We start from the raw sequence: 16,953 nt of genomic DNA on the forward strand, positions 1-16,953 counted from the left end.
TGGGCTGGGTGTAGAAAGTGGGAGCAAGGGTTCCAGGGTGAGTCTAAGGGCGCTTAGTTCTGGTCGCCGGGGCCTGCCTGCTTCTCCACGGGGCCTGCTAAGGCGGTTCCTCATTTGCTTTATTGGTGTTGCATTGAGGTAGATCTCCTGGAGCCAAGAAGGTCTCAGAACTGTGTGGGTCTGGGGACATACTCCGTGCCTGGGCTTTCCCCTCACCCTCTGACCCTACACCTCTTCATGATTCCTCCTGCGGGAAGCCCTCCTGGCTGGGCTCTTACCACCCGCTCTGTGTTCAGGCTGATTAGCAGATTTCTGGGGTTCCCGAACTCAAGAGCCCTGAAGCTTCCTGCCACGTCACTGAAGCATCTCTTTCCAGCAACTTGGAAAAGGAAGGAAAGGGTCTATCTGTGTCCACTGTGGCCTGTGGCAGTGCTCAGGATTGGGGCACAGTTGGGCCCCAAAGCTAGTGGAATATTTTGAGGCTTGGAGGGTTTTCTGGCCTGTGCTTCCCTTGGGGGAGCTCCCTCGTCTCTGTCTGACTTCAGGTGGGCCCGGTGGAGAGTGGGGGAGCAGGAGGGTCGGAGGGTGCTGCTTGCCTCATGCCCAGATGTTACCCTGGCCCGGCCTGGAATTGCCGTCTGAGAGAGGCCATCCTCTGTCCTGAGGTGAGGGTCCCTAGGAGGGATGGCCAGCGTCACCCAGGCTGAGCCTGCTGGGTATTTTTTGTGGTGTGTCAGCTTTCAGGAATTCCCAGAGAAGATTAAGGACAGACAGGTGGGCTCCACAGATATGAGCCTCCCACCTCTTCCCAGCATACTTACTGAGTCGGGGGGGGGGGGGGGGCGGGGCATCTTGGCCTAAGGAGGGGGCCCCTCTGGTAGGCCTGAGATCTGGCCAGGGGTTCCTTCCCCAGGAGGGGAGGGAAGTTACTGAGAAAAACAAGGGTTTGGAATGTAAGTCCCCCCTCCCCCGCCGGCCTTCTGCCAAGAAGGAATTATTTTGGGTTATCCAGCCGTGTCCAGCCACCCAAGGGGGGAGGCTGCGGCCCTGGGAGAGGGATCCATTTCCGGGGCTGAGGGCTGAGAGCACCGGGAGGGAGGGCCGGGCAAGTCTGGGCAGCTCCGCCACCTCCCAAGGCTGCTCAGACCGGTCCACGGCGGGGTGGGAGGGGACACGTCACCCTTGGGTTGGAGATCGCAGACTGCCCTAGCTGGCCCTGCCTAGTTAGCCTGGAGTGGACCCAGGCCCCTCCATGGGAGGCCGCAGGGGTGGAGGGGCCCTAGATCCTGTCCTCAGGGCCTGGGCTAAGGACCCAGACAGGGAACCCCTTCAACTCCAGAAGGTTTAGGACTATGACCTGAAGGCCTCCGAGGCTGCCCTCATAGCCAGCTTCAGGGACACGCCTTGGTGAGTTACTCACACCTGGTACTTCCCAGGGAGGACGGAGAGCAGGTAGGGGTGTGACTTGGATTGCTCAGGGTAAGGCCCTGGAGTCTTCTCAGGCTGGACCTCAAGCCACCTTCCTAACCCCCCACCCTGCCCCTCTGACAGTCTAGCCAAGTGACGTGCTCCCCAGGTGAAGAGATCAGAGCATTATTAATGGGTCCTTGTGAGGAGCTGTCTGGGATGCTGTCTCCCCTGTGTGGGCTCCCTGGGCTTGTGTCTGAGTGTGCCCACAAGCCATGTGCCCTGCAGTCCCGGTGGGGACCACATTGGAGACTCAAGAGCCGGCAGCTTGGCCAGAGTGCAGGAAACCCAGGATCCTGGCCCTAGCCCAGGGGAGTGGAGCAGAAGAGATTGGATTGGACGGCACTGGGGTGGGCTGGCAGCCTGGGGAGGGGTCCATATGGCATACGCCCACCTTCCCCAGGAGGGCACGGTTGCGGGCACTTAAGCCATCCTGGGACTGAGGCCACTCTGGAAACATAGCATCCTCTTCCCTGCCTCAAACCCATGTCCTGGGCCCAGAGACGAAGTTCCCCCTGGGACGCTGGGTGTGGGCTGGGGTGCACTGGTAGGGAGAGGCTGCAGGGGCCAGCACCTGTGGCCCCTTCTCTGCTCCGGGCAGGGCCACCCCGAAGAGTGGCGCCCTCCGCCACTGAGGGCTGTCTGCTGTGAGTCCTCTGGTTCTGCAGGCGGCCGGCCTCCCTTGGGGGGAAGGGGGGGAATGAGCTTTTCCTCGCATTTGAGGAGCCTCCTGTGTCCAGAGCCTGCCTTGGACGCAGGTGCGCGGCTGGGGGAGGCAGGGGAGGTGAGCAGGGCAGACCCGCCGGAGCACAAGGCCATTTAGGGGGGCTGCGGTGGTCCCCTGGCCACAACCTGGGGGGTGGATGGGCTTCCCTGGGGGCTCCCTGGGGGCGAGGCCCTGGCTGAGGGTGGGGCCGGGCAGAGTCCCGCCTCCAGAGCCTGCCGGGTGTTTGTGTTTGGGGTGGGGCTGTGGGGCGGGGCGGGGCCAGCCTGTGGCTAATTGTCTTTGGACTCAAATTACCGGCTGAGGGGGCGGGATCGGGGGCCCATAATTGACTGGTGGGGTGGGGGCAGTTCCCGGGGGCGGTGGGTGTGGTCACCGCGGGAGCTTCTCCTTTCTCCTGGGGTCCCTGCACACCCTTCTCCTCTGCAGTTTCACATCTCCTGGCAAGCTCGTGCTTCTCTCTGCTGCAAGGCCAGGAGGGCCGGGTCCCCTCAGCTGCCCAGGCAGGAACCCTGTCCCAGCCAGCCCAGGGTCAGGCCCTACACAGCTCATGGCGCCTCAGGGGGTCACCTGGGGCAGAGCATTTGAAGGGCTGCACCAGCCCTTTGCTGTCCTGCCTGCAGGGCCACCGAGGTGGGTCCAAGTCCTCTGCTCTGTGGTTGATCACAGACTCGTGACAGTGACTGGACCCAGGCCCCTGGAGGGAGCCTGGTGTAGCCACCGATGGAGACCAGGCTGGTCGCAGGGATACTTGAAGGGCTGGCCCGTGCCTGGAGCTGGGCTTCTCTTTCCCACTTTGTCTCTCTGTGGTCTCCCCACCCAATCTGCCCACATCTCAGCTCCCCTTGCCAGCACAGAGAGTGGGCCACTCACTGCTGCTTCCCAGGGTGGTGGGCGCCGGTCCACCCGAGTGCCTGGTATCTCTGGGTGGGGGTGAGAGGGTCTCACCCCAGGCTGGGAGTGGGTGGCATCTGGAGGCAGGGCCTGGCTCGGCGCCCACACCCATTGCCTCAGCCTCTGAGGGGCACAGCTGCTGAAGCCTGGCAGTCTCCCGTCATCATGGCAGGTGACTCCTGGCCCCAGGGCCACAGGGAAGGAGATGGAAGCCTTTTGGGTGCAGCCTGTGTTCTGACCTCAGCTCTGCCATCAGCCCTGCCCTGGACAGGTCACGTTCCGGTACAGACACCAAACCCTTGCAGTTGAGGCCCCTGGTACCTCTGGCAGAGCTGCCCAGCAGTTCCCATGTGAGGCTTGAGATGGAGAGGCCCAGTGGGGAGCTCAGATCTCTGTGCCCAGCACTGTCCCCACTGGACCCCTTTTCAGGAAAATCAAGAAAGAGAAGAGGGTTTGATGGTTAGTCTCTCAGGACGCCACTGTGTCAACAGAGCAGCAGGGGAGGGGCATCTGCCCCCGAGGCCATTCTGGCTGGCCCTCTACTCTGGTCTGTGTCCCCTGAGCTAGTGTGCCACCTGTGCAGGTCATGGGCCAGGCGTTGGATGGGGCCTTGTTGGGGGGTGCCACTGGGGCCCAAGCTGGCTGCGGGAGGCCAGAGGCGGAAGCTGACCTGAGGTCCTGAGAGACCAGGGCAGAGAGTGCTGTTCTCAGCGGGGTCCTAGTGCTGGGAGGAGGGGTGCCGGCAGGGGCCCGGGAACAGGCGGACAGACAGGCTGCATGGCTCTTGGGTGCAAGGGGACCTGTGGCACTTGCAGTTCAGAGGCCATGAGGTGGCGCTCCAGGGGTGATGGGGACCCGGCTATGGAGAGGTGGGGCTCTGGGCTGCCCGTGGATTCTAGGCCCCCACCCCCATTCCAGGGTGATTTCTGAGCTGATGCTTGCTTTGGAGGAGCACCAGGCCACAGGACACTGCCTGAGGTGAGGCCTTCCGTGGAGAAGCTAGGGCAGCCCCTCCTGCCCAGCAAGTAGGAGCAGCCATTTTAAGTCAAGCTGAGCGAGTTGGCAGGGCTGAGTGATGGTGGGTGGTGGGGGGCAGGGAGCCAGCGCGGTCCACCTGCCCTTCTCTTGGACATGCTCCGCACGGGGGCCAGGAAGCCTGAAGGGCTGGCCTGCTCCTCCCGCTCTTGGCATCAGGAGGGACCTCAGGAACCAGGAAGGGATGTCAGGATTGGGGATGGGAGGCCAAGGAGAAGAAGGGGGGCCGGCCCGGCAGTGCTGGAGGTGGCCCCTGGTCTGACCACTGGCTCAGCACCTTGCTGAGCTGAAGGGGCTGGACTTGGCCGCAGGCAGCTGGGCCTCCTTCCTGGGTGCGTCCCAGGGAGGACAGCCCCCCCACCCCCCGCCCTGCCCCAACCAGTCAGGCCGGGCTTGCCTCCCGACACCTGCATCACATCACCCCACCCCGCCTTGCTCTGACCTGGAGCATTTCCTTACTGGGGACTCCTAGGCCCTCTGCCCTCCCCAGACCCTGACTATTTGCTTTTGTGGGGTTCTGGCTACTGCTCCACCTTTAGTCTGGCCCCAGACCCTGCCCAGCACCCAAGCATTGTGCATCCTGCCAGGCCCCCAGCCTCACCTAGACGGGACGCTCGAGTGGCGGCAGGCAGCCTGGAGCCGTTCCCTGTACCTGCGTAGATGGCCACCCCCCTGCCACCCCGCTCCCGCACGTGGTCCCACTCTCCAGGCCAGCTCCAGGCCTGCCCAGCTCTGCCAGCCCTCTTGCTCCCTCTGGGCAGCCTGGGCTACCCCAGTGCTGGGGCCCGCAAGACTCCTCCCGCACACAGCCTCTCACAGCCCAAGAGCTGGAGTCTGGGGGACTTCCCATGGCCTGTTCATCCTGGGGACGCTCGCGGGGTGTTGGCAAGGTCCTTCACTGGCATCGCAGACATGTGTGCCTGCTCCTGTGTGGTCACGTGTGTGAGTGGGGGCTGGTTTGCCGGTTTGGCACAGTGCCCCAGGCTAATTATGGGGTTCGGTAGTGATCGGGGAGGCGGGACTGGGGTGGCCGCCGCGGTGCTGGCAGACTGACGGGGAGATTACAGGTCTTGCCTACTCCTCGCTTGCTCAGGCCCTCACCCGTCCGCCCCCCACGCCCACTCCCGCCTCCTGCACACAGCCCACGGAGGGGGCTCTGGGTGGGGGCCGTCCTGGGCCAGCTGCGGCCGCCAGGAGTTGCTCTCCGGGCCTGCAGCATCCAGTCAGCAGGGAGGGGCCCTGCAGTGGGGAAATGAGTGGGAGCAGGGCCAGGGGGTGGGCAGGGGACGGTAGGCCAGACATCAGAACCAGTGGCTCCGCCTGTCCCTGAGCCCCAAAGGCCCACAGGACTGCCCTCAGCCTCTTCCAGCTCGGACGACGGGGCTGCTCACGTGGGGCCATCTGCGTCTGCACGGCCGTCTGAGCTGCGCTTCTTCCCCTGGGGGGTGGCTGGAGACTTTGCCTGTGCTCTGGGCATCCCGCAGTGTCCGACCCCCAGCTGGCCCAGCCTTTATTCTGCCCGTCCCCGTCTCTCAAGCCCTCTTTCTCTCTCTCAGTCCTGTCATAGACTGGCCGCTGGAGAGTTACCTCAGGAGGGTGTCCACACGGGCCTCTGGGCGAGGGTTTGGCCCACGTACTAACTGAGGCCACGTGCGAGCCGGGCACGGAGGTGCAGTCCCGGGTCCCCAGCACACCGCGGTTGGGGCACACAGGAGGCTGTTTGGGGCTCTGGGCCAAGCAGATGGGACAGGCCAGCAGGCCCCAGCCTGGGCTCCCCTGGAGCACAGGGCTGTTATTGGAGTGTTGAGTCGTGGAGTGTTCTGATTCAAGGACTGCTGTGCAGAGGAGAGACCTGAGGCAACCCCAGAGGGGCCTAAGCATGCCCAGGGAGGGTCAAGGTAGCTGGGACTCAGCGGGGAGGCATCAGAACCTAACAGATCCCACCCCTGTCCTGAGGGCCTGGGAGGCCAAGGAGGCAGGGACTGCTGCCTGCGGCAGGGTCCACGCAGTGTCATTTACTGAAACTCTGTTCTTGGGTTTTTCTGAGCCCTCTGGCCACAGGGTTAGGGGCAGTGAGTGGGGCCAGAGAGTGGCCAGCTCGCCGACAGCACGGGGATCCCAGTGTACGCGGACAGTCACGAGGGACAGACAGGGTCGGGGCTGGAGCACACACGCCCAGGCTCTCTTGAGCAAGAGACGCCAGAGGGCACGGGCTGAGTGCAGACACCCCTGGTGATGGTGACCTCCGACCTTAGAGTTGCTGAGCAGTGACTTCGATGCTGGGGATGGGGGGGGTGGGGACCGGAGCATCAGAAGCCTGAGTGGGAGGCTGGTGGGAGGGGGCTGGGAGCAGAAGGGGCTGGGGTTTCTCTGGGCACACTCTCCTTAGCCCTGGGTTCTGGGCCTGTGACCTCCTTACTGCCACCAGCCAGTGGCGACTTAAGGCCGGGAGCCAGAGTCCAGACTTCGGGTGGCTGGTCACTGCCCCCAACCCAGGCTGGGGGTGGGCAGTCGGGCCACAGTCTAGGCAGGTAGGAACCTGGCCCCAGGAGCCAGGGCTGGTGAAGAGGGGTCCTGTGGGAGGTTCTGGTGGCGCTGACGCAAGTCTGGGTCTGCGACGTCAGTCTGTCCCTAGAGCCCCGCCCCGCCCCACCACGCCCCACCCCTGCCCTAGGTGCCTGCGCCCGGAGCGCTCAGCCTTCGCCCGGGTCGGGGTCACGCGGGCCGCCGCCAGGGCCAGGGTGGTGCGTGACGGGCCGGCGGCGAGGGGGGAGGCCGAGCCCCGGGCCTGAGCCTAAGGCAGGTAATGGCCGGCCGTGCGCTGGGCTGAGCCCGACGCCAGGTGAGCGCTCCGCGGCGGCTGCTCCGGTGCCCACGTGACCGCCGCCGCCGTCATTGTCCGACCCGCGGCGCGTCCTGGGGTCCCCGTGAGACTCGCGCGCCGCCCACGTGCTCCCCGCCGAGGGTGTCCGCGGGGCGCGGGGCCGTTCCCGGGTGACCGGCGGGCTCCGGGGACCGGCGGGGACGAGCCAGGGCGGTTCCCAACACCCCCCCGCCCCCCACCCCCCGCCGACCTCCGACTCGGGTCACCGGGAGGGCGTGGCCGGGCGCGCAGGACGGCGGGGGGCGCGGGGCGTCCTGGGAGCCCGGGTCCGGGGCAGGTACCCGCCGCCGCCGCCGCGCCCCTCCCTCGCGCTTGTTTTGCAAACAGCCGAGGCTCGGATTTGCCGGCGCTTCGGCCTGTTTTGTTTCCCCTGATTTGTTTAACGCTCGCGCTAATTGCAGATTTGCATCTTCGTCGGGAGCGTTGCGGCCTGGTCCCCTGGCTGCCAGCTGCCCGGCGGGGGAGGGGCGGCTCCTGGCTCCTCACGTGGCGCCCAGAGGCTGGCTCCCCGCCCGACTGGGGGTTCCCGGGGCCCTCCGCACGGCGCCAGGACGCCCCCATGGTGGGCCCGCGGGGAGGACGCGGTCGGCGGTATCTGTCCCCACCTGGCCCTGAATCTCCCCCCAGATCCTCCCTCTCTCCATGTCTGCTTGTGCCTGAGCCCTCGTTTTGGTCCCTGGGCCTCTCTTCTGTCCCTCTTGTCCTATCCCAGCCGCATCCGGGTACCTTTCAGGAGCCCACAAGCTGGCTGGCCCCGCGGGGGTCAACCCCCAAGCTGGACCCCACGGTCTGCTGGGCCTGGGGGCTGTGTGGTTCTGATGAAGTCTGTGTTTATTAGAGCGCGGTGGCCTGGGAGGAAGCACGGCTTGGGCGCATTCCCCAGACAGAGCCTTCCCCCAGGTGGGGCTGAGGGCTGGAGGGGAGGGGGAGGCTGACAGGCCCCCTTCCTCCTTAGGGGCCTTCTGTTGACCTTTCTTGGGGTGGGGGGTGCAGAACCTGCCCATGCAGGCACCCTATGTCCTTGGCTCAGAGGAAGCTGGAACCTGTGGGGAACCACAGGGAGCCCTCTGAAAGAGACTCACACTGCTTCCTGCTCCGGGGCAGGTATGGGGGGAGGCCTGCCCCCCACCCGCACAGTGCCTGTCTCCTGTCAGCGCTCTGGCTTGGGGGAGGAACTAGCGCCCTGTGTCAGGCTTGGGGATCAGCTGCAGGGGCGCCTGTGTGTTCAGCCCCTCCATTTGTGACACCACCAGCTTCCTGGTTGACCCCACTCAGGCCCGCAGGTGCCAATCCGGCCAGCTCCTGTGTTCAGATGTGTTCCTGGTAGGCCAATCAGCGGACGGTAGACCCCACAGCAGGAGTGACTGTCCCACAGGGCCAGGTCAGGGTGGGTGTCTCGAGATTCTGAGGGATGGGTAGTTTTCTGGGCGAGGTGTGGGGGAGACATCACAGAGGCCCCCAGACTACCCCCACTACTGTAGGCACAGCTGTGGGATTTCCACACATGGATTTGCTTACACTTTGCGACAGTTCACGGAGATCGATGTTGTGATCACCTCCGTTTTACATGGGGAAACAGTTGCATGGTGTAGCTTAGTAACTAACCCACATGACCAAGAGAGAAACCAACAGAGAGCTGGCTCCAGAGGCACCTGGCTAGCTCAGTGGGTGGAGCATACAACTCTTGATCTCAGGGTTGTGAGTTAGAGTCCTATGGTGGGCGTAGAGAGAACTTAAAAATAAGAGCCAGAAGTCTGGCTCCAGAGTTATGCTCTTGAGGCCCTTCCGTGTGGCAGTGTTGGAGGTGTGTGACTGTGGGGTTGGAGGGCTAGCCATGGCCTCAGTGGCCTGCGGTTGCACAGAAGAGTGGCTGCCTTCTGAGGGAAGTGGGAGTGGCCTTCTGAGAGGCGAGAAAGCCTGGCTGTTGGGAGACAGACGGACAAGCTGGGAGAAGCTGGGGGCAGCACTGGGTGGTTGAGAGAGGCATCCTTGAGTTCGGAAAGGCCCCAGGACTTGGAGGGATCCAGGTTTCATTCTGCAAGAGGTTTTGGCTGGAGGAGCCTGATGTTGGGAGAAGAAATCAATGGGCCGCCTCTGGGAGGGTCTGAGAGTAGGACCCAGCATGGTCAGTGGGTCACGGAAGTTAGGTCCCTGGAGGCCCGCAGCAGACAAGCACACACACACACCACCCTGCCTGGGGGCTGGGGATTAAGTCATGCCATGGGTTGAAGTTCAGAGGCTAGACAGAGGAGGTTCAGGCAGCAGGCATCGGGCACGTGGAGGCTGGCATACTGTCCCTTCAGGGGGGAGGCCTGTGTGCTGTGGACCCCAGTGCAGTTTCCACCTGCGCCGGTCACAGCCTCCAGGCCAGGCCAGCCCCCACTTTCTCAAGAGACTGCCCAGGGGTTTAGCCCCTGAATTTGCCTGTGGAGTGGCCCTTGCTCCTTTCCCAAAGGCTGTGTTCAGTCCCTGTGGCAGACGGACGTCCCTCATCCCTGCATCCAGGGCCCTGAACCCCTCGGCCTGCACTCAGATGTGTGCTGCCCTGCCCTCATTGACCCAGCTGGTCTCCCTTGGATCTGCCATAGGTCCTGCCCAGGACAGTGTGGGATGGGGATGGGAAGGGCCTGGGCCTTGTGGAGAAGGTGTTGGAGGGACAGTGGCAAGGGGTGGGGAGCAGCCAGTCTGGGAGCCATAGTCGGAGTGCAGGAGTGGCTGAAGCTTGGATGTGGGGAGGGTCTGGGATCGGCCTGGAAAGATGGCTGAGTCCAGAAAGCCATATCCTAAAGCAGAGTGGAGCTGGAGGGGGTGGGCTTGTGTGTGTGTTTGGAGGGGGGAAGGCAGTCGTTATCATTAGGTACATACCCCTTCTTATTTAGGAAATATGTGAATATATCCCACTAAAAAAATTTCAAAAATTGGTTAATGAAGTTATTTTGCTAACCCAGTCCCTTCCTCCTTGCCCCCAGGCTTTACTATTTTCAGTTTGAAAGAAAGCTTCTAGAACTTCTCAGCAGTTAAACTGATGTCCACACACAGGCCCATGGAGACACATGGCCATCCCTGACATGTCTAGGCTCTGTGGGACTCAGCATGGACCACCCCCTGTGTGGGCCTGGTTGTTGTTTTGTTTGTTTTGTTTGTTTGTTTGCGGGGGTTGGGGGGTACTCTGGTTGGCAGCTGGGTGATGGTTACATTTTCATCATCCTCAACCACGCCAAGAAGTATCCTTGGACAGGCCTCCTAGGCAGATAGACTTGGGTGTTTCTGGAAGATGATCGGCTACAGTAGCGAGCTTCACTGAGTGCTACAGAGGAACAGGCTCTCCTGGGGCTTTCTGGACCGCGTCCTGTAGTCCTTGCAAACTCTGGGGGGAGTTCGCTGTGACTGTCTCCGTTTTCCAGATGGGGAAGTAAGGCAGAGAGAAGTAACTTGCCCAGGGTCACACAGCTAGTAAGTAGAACTTATTTTTCAGAAAGCAATTTACTGTTTAATCAAATATATATATACTTAGTTTGAAAAAGACAGCTGGTACCAACATACTTTTAATGAAAGGGAACTGTTCTCACCCTTTTCTTCCCCGGGCCTTTTTGAATGGAGTGAGGGATGTGTCAGGCCTATGTCCTGGAAAGGCCAAGTGGGTTTGTGTGCATTGGGATGCTGGACTAAGGGACCCAGAGGCTGGTGTTTGAGGGAGGGACTGTGATGGGGGCAGGGTGGAGGAGGCAGAAGGTGTTGGGGGTCTCCTGCTCAAGGACGGCAGGTGCCAGGTGGGATCACTGCAGCTGCTCCCCATCCCCCAGACATGGAGCAGAGGAGGCGGCTAGAGGCAGGCCAGGCTTGTGGTGAGACCGCTGTTGCTCCTTTGCTTCCTAGACAATCTTGATGCTGGCCCAGAGCAGAGACTGAGCTGGACTACTGGAGCCTCGGTGAGTGGAGGCTGGGCCCCACCTGGGGAAGGCAGTGGGGGACTACAGCCACACAGACAGGCTGGGGGCCTTCCACTGGGTGTGGGTGGTGACCCTGAGGCTCTGGTCTGACTGGGCCCAGTGTGCACAATCCCAAGTGCCCTGGGATGCCTGGGTGGCTCAGTCAATTGAGCCTCTGACTCTGGATTTCAGCTCAGGTCACGATCTCAGGGTTGTGAGATTGAGCCTTATGTCAGGCTCTGTGCTCAGCTCGGAGTCTGCTTGGCACTGTCCCTCCTCCTCTGTCCTCCCCAAGCGTGTGTGTGCAGTCTCTCTCTCTCTCAAATAAATCTTAAAACAAAACTAAAATCCCCAAACCAGGTGTCCTGCCATGGGAGCCACTGCCAGCCAGTCCCCCCACCCCCTGCCCCCAGCTCTCTGAGACCAAGCTTTCCTTGGGAGGGCAGGCTCTACAGTGGGACTTGCAGGAGAGCTGGATTCTGGAGCACAGGATTGGGAATTCAGGCTTGGGGTAGGAGTGCCTGTCCAGACATTGTTCTGGGCCAGCAACAGGCCAGAGTCTGTGCAACTTTTTGGAAGTGCACCTCCAGGCTTCAGCCAGGAAGAAGGCCGTCTGATGCCCTTAAGGAAATCCCCGCCAGTCCCGGTGAGCCAGGGGTCCTGGGGCTGCCTTCAAAACAGGAAGCGCCCGTTCCAGGAACTCTAGGAACACTAGCGGCAGGAAGTTTTGCCGCTGCGCCTGGCGCCTCCCGCACCGTGGCTTGACCTCCCCAGTCAGGTGGGTCACCCTTTGCTCTGGGACCTGGCCAGGCAGGTCACCTGAGGCTTTGTTTATCCAGGAAGTGGATGAGGGGAGCTGCTGCCTCTGGAGTGTGACCCAGGTCCCACCTGCCACCCTGGATGACTTGGGCTCAGTCTGGGGTGGGGATGAGTTTGGAACACTGGGATCTGAGTCACTCTGTCCACCACCTTGGGGTTCCTGGGGCAGGAGTGTGGGTGGTGGGCAGCACAGGGTGGCTCGGAGGGCTGCATGGCATCGGGGCCAGTGTTAATGCTGGTGGTGGGATCTGGGCCAGCTCTCCTTGATGCCCTACCCAGTACTGGTTGAACAGTTCCTGTGTGCCAGACCTGGGGGGCTCTGGGGCAGAGGACCAGACCGAGGGAGGGTCCAGGACAAGCTTTTTCAGAACAGGAGTGCCCCAAGAGTTCCCCCACTGGGTCAGCTATGTCTTCAAGTCCTGGGCCAGCGGGTGGACCAGCAGAGGGGCCCTGGGCTCCTTGGGCCCACGTGGGTCCGACTGCTGCTGGGGTGGCCAGGGCTCCGCCCCCGCCTCCGCGCCCCGTCCCCGCCCGCCTGCACTCCCTCCCTGGGCCCCGGGAACATTCCATTCATTCCGGGCTCCAGCAGGCGGGTGGGAGCCAAGAGGGGCCGGGGTCGCGGAGGCCACTCGGGGACGCGGGTGGGAGCCGAGAGGGGCCGGGGTCGCGGCAGCCACTCGGGGATGCGGGTGAGTGGGGCCGGGTGGGGGAGGGTCAGCCTGGGCCGGAGGCCGAGGGGCCAGGAGGCCCACGCCCACACCCCCTTCGCCCTCTCAGGCGCCACTCAGTGGACTTTGGGCCCCGACGCGCCACGATCAGCGCGGTGGGGGGGGGGGGATGGGCAAGGGGGCGGGTCCTTGGGCCCTTCCCTTCCGGGGGAGGGACGGGGGAAGGGACGGCCGCAGTGACCGTACCCGCGGGTGCCCGAGCCAGCGGCCAGGCCCTAGCGCGCCTGGTTCTGCGCAGTCTCAGGGTCAGGGACAGTCAGGCTCCCCGCCTGGGGACCTCCCAAATGGTGCTCTCCTCCCTGCCGGAGCCGCAGGGGCAGAAGGGACCCCCACCATTCAGCGGGGTGCCCTGAAGGGCTGGTGAACTCTTCCTGTCCCGGACTCAATCCCCGAGCGTCTCCCTGGCTCTCCTGCTACTGCCCTGCCTTGGGCCGCCTTCACTTCACCCTGGTACTGCCCAGCCTTCTGCCCCAGGCAGCCAGGGGTTCCTTACCAGGTCCCTGCTGTCTCCCTTTCTGGACATCCTCCAGCTCACCCATGGGTGTGGTTGCTGGGGGCCAGGCAAGAGCTTTGCACTCCAGTACAAGGAGGGGCTCTCCGCGGGGGCAGCGGCTGCCCTGCTGAGGGGGCGTCTTCCCCAGCCACTCTGCTCTGGCTGGAGCCCCGCCGTGACCCTGCGGTAGAGAGGAATTTGTCAGTGCTTGCTTCTTGGTTGTACTCCCTCAAGAGGTTTGAGGAAGGTTGTGGATACTCGGAACGGCAGGATGCCAGGGGGATGGCGAACAGCCACGCTGGGCAGGGGCTTCCTCATGGCCCAAGCAGAGAAGGACATCAGCTTGACGGAAGACTCAGGGAAGAATCATTCCATCAAACACAGCTTTGCCCGAAGCCAGTGCTCCAGAGAAATGTCTCCTCTGGCCAAGGAGCAGAGCAGATGCTTTTCTGCTTTCCTGGGAGAGAGGGACAGAACATGTGGCAAGGCAGGATGTCGGCAGGGTAGTAGAGAGGCAAGAGCGTGTCCAGGGAGGCGGTGTGTAAGGAGGCCACAGAGAGAGAACCACTTCCTCCGTGAGCGCAGCGCGGGCTGTTCTGGGGAGTCTGGGAGACCAGGGTGGGTCCCTCCGTCCCTTCTGCCGTCTCTGCCCCACTCAGACGTAGGGAGATGCAAGATGGCCATAAGCGTCATGCCAGTCATGGGCATGCTCAGGGAGGATGACAGCTGTGAGCACTCATGCCCGCATCTGGAGAGGACAGTTTGGGGGTGCCAGCAGAGGGTGGTACCGGGGGTTCTGACCAGGACAGAGCAGGGTCAGCAAGCTGGGAGGTCTGGGATAGCCCCAAGGTTGAAGAGGCCTAGAGGCAGAATGGCCCTGCCTGAGTTTCCGAGAGATCCCTGTGTCCCTGAGTCGGGGAGGGAGAGCCACATATGCTCTGGGTCCTCTAATTTGGGGACACTGGGTCTCACCATGGCTTTAGCAGCTCATCCCTCATACACATGGATACATGTGCAGGCCTGCATACGTGCGGGAACATCGGAACATGTTCTCAGAGGGACCGCTGCACTCTGGCTCGCCCAGCCCCAGCCCTGCAGGCAGCGTGCCCCTGTAGACTCCCAGCTCTCTCCCTCTCAGAGAGCTGGTGGGTTCTGGAAACTCCTCCCAGGGTCCCACACCTGAGGGTCTCCTGGGGAGAGGGGAGGCAGGGCAGATGGAACCTGCTGGTTCACCAGAGGGAGTGAGCCCGGAGGTTAGAGGAGGGAGGGCTGGGCTGGCGTAAATGCGTGTGTCAGAAGAGTGTGCAAGTCTTGACCTCGGGCTTGTGAGTTAAGCCCCATGTTGGGTGTTGAGATTACTTAAAAAAAAAAAAAAATGTGTATGTGCCTTCGCTGACCCACACCTTTGGTTCCTCCTCTTCATCAGCTTCCTCTGTCTCCCTTGAGGTTGACCCGTCTGTGGAAAGTCACCTGTCAGGCAGGGGTGTGCCCTGTGCCCTGTCAGCCTGGGCTTGTGCTTGGGGCTCACGGAGCCCCGGGGTCTCAAGGTATGGGGCGGACACATGCGTGAGTGCCCAGACACTGTCTAGAGAGGGGGTGTTCCGTTCCCTGGGAGGTGGGCCTGCTTTGAGACCCAGGAGGTGAGATCATGGCCGTGCTGGGGGCAGCCACCCCTGTACCTGTCCTACTTAATGGCGGTGGCTGGGCTCTGGTCGGTAGGCTGGGTTATAGGTTGAACCTCTTGAGAAGGACTGGGAGTCGGTCTCCTTGGAGAGGAGGAGGGCAGGTGGGCCTGGCCAGATGTGGAGGAAGGCAGAGGAGGGCCGGGCACTCCTGGCGCGTCCTCTGCGGCCCTGACCCCCACTGGCCTTTGTTCTAGTTTCCCGGGCAGGTCTAGAGAGACCCTCGAGGGGACGCGTCCTCTGCACTGGGTGGCTCCTCCGGGCCCGGGCTCCCCTGACCCTTCTCTCTCCCCCCAGGGTGTGAGGGGTGATGGCTCTGCAGCTCTGGGCCCTGACCCTGCTGGGCCTGGTGGGCACGGGGGTGGGCCTGCGGCCCCGCAGGCTGGACGTCTTCCGCAGCGACACGGAGCTGAACCACCTGGTTGTGGACGAGGCGTCGGGCGTGCTGTATGCGGGGGCTGTGAACGCGCTCTACCAGCTCAGCGCAGACCTACAGCTGCGGCAGCAGGCCACCACGGGCCCGGCCCTGGACAACAAGAAGTGCACGCCGCCCATTGAGCCGAGTCAGTGCCACGAGGCCGTTCAGACCGACAACGTCAACCAGCTCCTGCTGCTCGACCCACCTGGGAACCGCCTAGTCGAGTGCGGGAGCCTCTTCAAGGGGATCTGTGCCCTGCGCGCCCTGAGCAACATCTCCACACGCCTCTTCTACGAGGACGGCAGCGGCGAGAAGTCCTTCGTGGCCAGCAACGACGAGAGCGTGGCCACGGTGGGGCTGGTGAGCGCCACGAGCCCCGGTGGCGAGCGGGTTCTGTTCGTGGGCAAAGGCAATGGGCCCCACGACAATGGCATCATTGTGAGCACCCGCCTGCTGGACCGGGCCGAGGGCAGGGAGGCCTTCGAGGCCTATACCGACCACGCCACCTACAAGGCCGGATACCTGTCCACCAACACACAGCAGTTCGTGGCCGCCTTTGAGGACGGTCTCTACGTTTTCTTCGTCTTCAACCAGCAGGACAAGCACCCGCCCCGAAACCGCACGCTCCTGGCTCGCATGTGCAAACAGGACCCCTTCTATTACTCCTACCTGGAGATGGACCTGGAGTGCCTCGACCCCAGTGAGCCCCAGACCCCGGCCTTCGGCACCTGCTTGGCGGCCTCTGTGGCCGGGCTGAGCGCCAGCAGGGTGCTGTACGCCGTCTTCAGCAGGGACGGCCGGAGCGGTGGGGGGCCCCGCGCAGGCCTCTGCCTGTTCCCGCTGGACGAGGTTCACGCCAAGATGGAGGCCAGCCGCAACGCCTGCTACACAGGCACCCGGGACGTGGGCCGTGACACCTTCTACAAGCCCTTCCACGGCGAGATCCAGTGTGGCGGCCATGGGCCGGTATGTGGCCTCAGCACCTTCTCACAGAGGCCGGGCAAACCTGTGTCCATGTGGGTCTGTGTGTTGCTGCTCGTGGGTGTGTCGCCCCTCCCCTGCTCGGGAGGGCCCGGCGACAGGGTGTGTGTGTGTGACGTGTCACTGTGTCGGGTCCCACCCGTGGGCCCTGCTTCTTCCTGGTGTCTGCCTCCCTGCCCTCGGCCTAGTCCAGCAGGCAGGTGCTGTTGGGTCATGGGGAGAACCGCGGCGTGTTCTCTCCCTCTGGCCTGGGCTCTGGGCACTGAGCCAGGAGATAGGGAACCTGGGTGTCGGGCGTGCATCAGTGCCTACCTGGGTGGTGTCCCTGATTGTGGCCCTTGGCCCTGGGGACATGTGTGGGGACTGCATGTCCTGGGAGCCCTCGTAGGGAGGGCGTCCAGAGCTGGGGGATCTGTGCCCAGAGCTGACCCCTGGTCCACAGGCCGCCAGTGAGAGCTTCCCTTGTGGCTCTGAGCACCTGCCTTACCCGCTGGGTAGCAGAGACGGACTCACAGCGACGGCCGTGCTGCACCGTCGTGGCCTGAACCTGACGGCTGTGGTGGTGACCGCTGAGCATGGCCATACTGTTGCCTTCCTGGGCACGTCGGATGGCCGGGTCCTCAAGGTGAGGCCTGGGCTGGGGCTGGGGCTGGGCTGCTCCCTGGGGGGGGCCATCCACGCAAGACCCCCATCTCACACGCCTGCCCTTGCCCCCGCAGGTGTACCTTGCCCCAGATGGCAGCTCTGCGGAGTACGGCTCCATCCTTGTGGAGATCAACAAGAGAATCAAGCGGGACCTGGTTCTGTCCCCAGATCTGGCCTTTCTCTACACCATGACCCAGGACAAGGTGGGCCTCTGCAGCCCCTGGGGGAGGGGCATCGGTGGTCCAGGCCACTGT

The 16,953-nt window shown here is 63.2% G+C and overlaps 1 protein-coding gene across 3 annotated transcripts in view; it reads left to right on the top strand.

The window, feature by feature from the left end:
• The window catches only part of LOC111157476 (plexin B2), a 29,052-nt gene that overhangs the window by 571 nt on the left and 11,528 nt on the right, over positions 1 to 16,953 (top strand). For 2 of the 3 annotated variants that reach the window (XM_022518894.1, XM_022518896.1), the window contains exons 1-5: positions 6,914 to 6,962; positions 10,881 to 10,933; positions 14,953 to 16,039; positions 16,497 to 16,679; positions 16,774 to 16,902. In XM_022518894.1, the coding sequence (XP_022374602.1) occupies positions 14,966 to 16,039; positions 16,497 to 16,679; positions 16,774 to 16,902 (1,386 nt within the window). In that variant the 5' untranslated portion in view covers positions 6,914 to 6,962; positions 10,881 to 10,933; positions 14,953 to 14,965. Of the gene's footprint in view, positions 1 to 6,913; positions 6,963 to 10,880; positions 10,934 to 14,952; positions 16,040 to 16,496; positions 16,680 to 16,773; positions 16,903 to 16,953 lie in introns of those variants that run through there. The other variant, XM_022518895.1, reaches the window with a different exon arrangement.

The sequence above is a fragment of the Enhydra lutris genome, unplaced genomic scaffold (assembly GCF_002288905.1).
Source record: "Enhydra lutris kenyoni isolate GAN:26980312 unplaced genomic scaffold, ASM228890v2 scaffoldscaffold55, whole genome shotgun sequence".
Lineage (NCBI taxonomy): Eukaryota > Metazoa > Chordata > Mammalia > Carnivora > Mustelidae > Enhydra > Enhydra lutris.